Source organism: Apis dorsata, unplaced genomic scaffold (assembly GCF_000469605.1).
Source record: "Apis dorsata unplaced genomic scaffold, Apis dorsata 1.3 scaffold_113, whole genome shotgun sequence".
NCBI classification, from domain to species: domain Eukaryota; kingdom Metazoa; phylum Arthropoda; class Insecta; order Hymenoptera; family Apidae; genus Apis; species Apis dorsata.
Genome location: NW_006263408.1, coordinates 597311 through 601452, shown reverse-complemented (window position 1 = coordinate 601452; position 4142 = coordinate 597311). Strand labels below are relative to the sequence as shown.

General features: G+C 30.9%; 1 protein-coding gene across 2 annotated transcripts in view; it reads left to right on the top strand.

The window, feature by feature from the left end:
- The window catches only part of LOC102677970 (puratrophin-1-like), a 217670-nt gene that overhangs the window by 79525 nt on the left and 134003 nt on the right, over positions 1–4142 (top strand). For both annotated transcript variants that reach the window (XM_031508933.1, XM_006612466.2), the window contains exons 7-8: positions 1517–1734; positions 3103–3241. In XM_031508933.1, coding sequence (XP_031364793.1) covers positions 1517–1734; positions 3103–3241 — 357 coding nt within the window. The remainder of the gene's footprint in view (positions 1–1516; positions 1735–3102; positions 3242–4142) is intronic.

The window sequence follows — 4142 nt, the reverse complement described above, 5'->3', positions numbered from 1 at the left end:
TATATATATATATATATATATATTGAAATATTATATATTATATTATATTATATTTTATTATTATATTATTATATTATATTATTATATTATTATTAATATATTATATTAATTAGTCATTGATTGATTATTTCGTTGTTAGATTATTACTTGATCATTGATTGATTAGAATTGATATTCATTGATCGATAACCGATTATTAATTTAATATCTCGTATATATTATATTTTCCTTTTTCTTCTTTTTTATTTCCAAATAACAGATATTTATTACATATATCATGATAATTAATTACGAATCAATATCTTTTTTAATGTCGGATATATGAACAATCAAAATCAATTTTAAAACGTTTTGTGGGTATAATAAATGGTTGTAGTGAATAATTTTTCATTCTAATCGATTCTTCTAATTGTTTTTCACGATAAATCATCTGTTAAACTTTTTCAACCTTAACAGTTATTTGAACAATGACAAAGATTCGAGAAACTCGAGTAATTGTGTAAAAAGTTAAAAAGAATTATGACAGAATTATGAATGAATGATCAATGTTGCAAATTTAAACCGAGATTGTCTTATTTAAATATATTTGATTATTGAATTTAATTGATATCTTAACGTTATTGAAATTGATATAATTCAATTCATCATTAATATCTTGATAAAAATATATATCGTGATATGTTTAATTCATAAACAAGTATAATTGTGTTCATATAATAGTTTAAGAATTATATAAAAGAAAGATTCAGAAGCCAATCAATAATACATAATACATAATATATTCTCTGAGAATGATTTACATAGTACAATAATATTTTTATTGATGAAACTTTCAATTGACAAATCAATTAAGTAACTTCAGTAGTTTAGCCACTTATGAGTAGAAATTTTCAGAAAATATGATTTATATTAATTGACTTCTGTAACTCTCTATTTGTAAATTGATTATATCATTGTTTCTTGTATTATTATAATACAACTAACTAAACATATCACAGTGAATGTGAATTTTTTTTTTTTCCGGATATTGTATGTGTAAATAATCTTTGGATATAGAAGAATGCTATTAAATGATTTCTAATACTAGGAGAAAAGCATGCATTTGCACATGAATAATTTTATAGGACTGAAATTTGTCATAGATCATATCTATTACAATAAGTCAATTGGCTATTGGTATTGCTATTTTTCCTTTTCAATTTTTCTAATTCTGAAAGTATCTTTCTTAATTACACATCTTCTCGTTTCAATCCTTCAATGATTTTCTTTTTATGTTAAAAATTTAATGATCGTAGCAAGGCCAAACACGTCCATTTAATATTACGAGAATTTCATTACAATTGAACGTAACTTATTAAATACAAATTCGTGTGTAAGAATAGACGAAAATAAAACAATTATATTTATATTCATCATCGAATTATTCGAAAATTATTAATAATATTCCATCAAAATTAATCGATCTTTTTATATTTTTCATTTTTACATCTATTGCACTCAATATATTGTCTTGCAGGACTACGATGGATTAATGGCGGAATGGCAATCGGCTGGTCGCAGACTCGCCCTCGAAATGTCAGAACTGAAGGAATGCACTACCCTGTCCGGCACGTTGACGCCTCTCGGTCGGCTCCTGACGGATCCTTCATTGAGAAGAACGTCTCGAGATGCTGAGGAAGCGATCGCTTCTCTAGAGGAACGCGCGGCACCCCTTATTCATCTCGATTACATTAGGTTAGAAAGTAATCGACTTATAATAGTCTTTAAACTAACTAAACAGAATCGTGAACCGTCTTTGTTGATTTTTGAAGTATTGATCAAAGACGAAACGTGGGGTACATTTAACAGAACGATAATAAATTTATTTGTTTGAGTTATACATATATTGTATAACCTTTGATTTTTCGCATAATATATCGTGTATAAATTTTAATAATATTTGTACGCGTAGATTTTTTTTAAAATTTCATAATTTTGCTTTTTACATTAAGTTTAATATTTAGAAGAATCGAAAAGTGACTATAGTGGTTACAACTTTAATACTAATTTTTTGTAAGATATATACATAGCATATTTACAAGAATGTTAATATATTCGTGGAATATTTTCGAAGGATCGATTCAAGAGAAAACAAAAATATGAAAGTCGATATACAAATTAAATTTAAATTATAATTTAACAAACAAGTTTCAATCAACTTTTTTGTACATCAACTTTTGTGTTTTTGTGATTATTATATCTATTAATTTATTATGCAAACATTAGATCCTTTAAAAGTTAAATTAAAATTTACACGAGGATTGATTGAAAAGTAATAAATATATACCTGGAAAACAAAAGTCACTAAAATATTCTTGCAATTTATTCCAAATCCAAAATTTCATTATCCCTTTCGCTTTTTCCATTCTAAAATGAATATCCTTTCTTTTTGACATACAAAAGAAACTGAAAAAAAACGTAATTGCATTCTGATAAAATAACTTACTATTTTAAAAACTATATCACTCATAAGTAAGTAATTAAATTTTGTACATTAACACAATATCTTTTACATTCTATTTCAAAATTACAAATACATTATTTTTACACGATTACTTTTCAACCAATCTTCGTAACTATGACAATTTTCATTAATTATTTGTACATTTCCCAGTTCGAAAGAATTAAAATCATTAGATTTCCGCAAGACTCGAGGCGGCGGATTGTTAATTATTCAACGCATCTCTCCACGAAATATTCGCCTATTAATTCACCTCTCGTCGAGCTCCTTATACCATATATACTTCTCGCCGTTCCTTTCAACGACGTCTCTTCCCCAAGAATTCTCATCGCCTCGTCTTAGCGGCGAACTTAGCGGAAGAAGAGGTTGTCGGGACGCGAATGCTTACATATTTCCACGTGGACATGGAAACCGTGTGACGGGGAGGGACGTTTTATAACGAAGACGATAATGTCTGTGTCGTGTTTAGCGCCCACTCGCGGTGCCGAAGGGACGAGCGGCGCTGGTTAGCGTTCGATGTTTCGTTGGCGATAAGCCAAGCCACCAGGGGGAATTCCTAACGGTGCGTCACCGATTACGACGCCTCCCTTTTATCTTTCCAGATTGTCGGTGAAACGGGCACGGAGGCTGGTGGAGGAGGTCGGGAACGCAGCCACCAGGCTCGAATCATCGTTCGAGTCCCGCCGCGCGACTATAAGGAATCTTGCGGTTCTCAGGAGTATCGAGGACCAGGCGCACGAGGTGAGTGATATATCCGATAATTTTAATCAATTTTCTTCAGAGGAGATTCAGATTATTGGTTCGATAGGATCGATTTGTTTACTTGTTTCGAAGGTTAGAATATGTGTGTGTTCTTCAAACGAGGATATTTATTTCTTTTTTTTTTTTAAGATTTTGAAAAGTAAAAAGTTTTCGTGAAACGTATCAAGTAAACCTTTTTTTTTTCCTGTTATTATACGTTTGAGAGATTTTTTATTATTAGTTTAGCTAGTTTAAAAAAGAAATTGATTTTACAATAATTATATAATTAACGTTTAAATATTTGTTAATTATATCCAATGACTTAGAAAGATTTGTAGAAATGTAAATAAATATTGAAAATTTTGAAAAACAAGGACGCAAATCCATTTTGTATCAAAATTGAAATTAAATGAAAATATTTCCTCGAAATGAATTAAATTTTAGCCCAAAATCAAATAAAACGAATAATCGAATCCTTAATTGAATCGAAATCTGTATTTATCCATTCAAGAAAAAGGTAATAACAAATTTCGAAATCGCATCACAACTTTTACTTTCACCGCGAAAAGTCTCACGATTCTCGTTCACATCCTCATTCGAGCGAACGAAATCGATCGGAATTCCCCTTTTTCCTGAATCGTTCACCATTTCCTCTCGACGTCCTTCGACTAACCCAGTTCCTCGGCTTCGTAAGTAATCAGGCTCGACCTCGTTACCCAAAACCCATCGAACGTTCCTTCGCTCCAATCCCTCCAGAACGACGTCCTCCCCCTTCACACGCATGGAAATCGCGAGTGTTTAGCCGTGTTTCCGATTCGACACGCGGCGTTATCGCGGGGGAGTGTTTGCACATAACCGAGCATAATCGATAATGGAACGTCGGCTGGTCGTTAAACGGCCG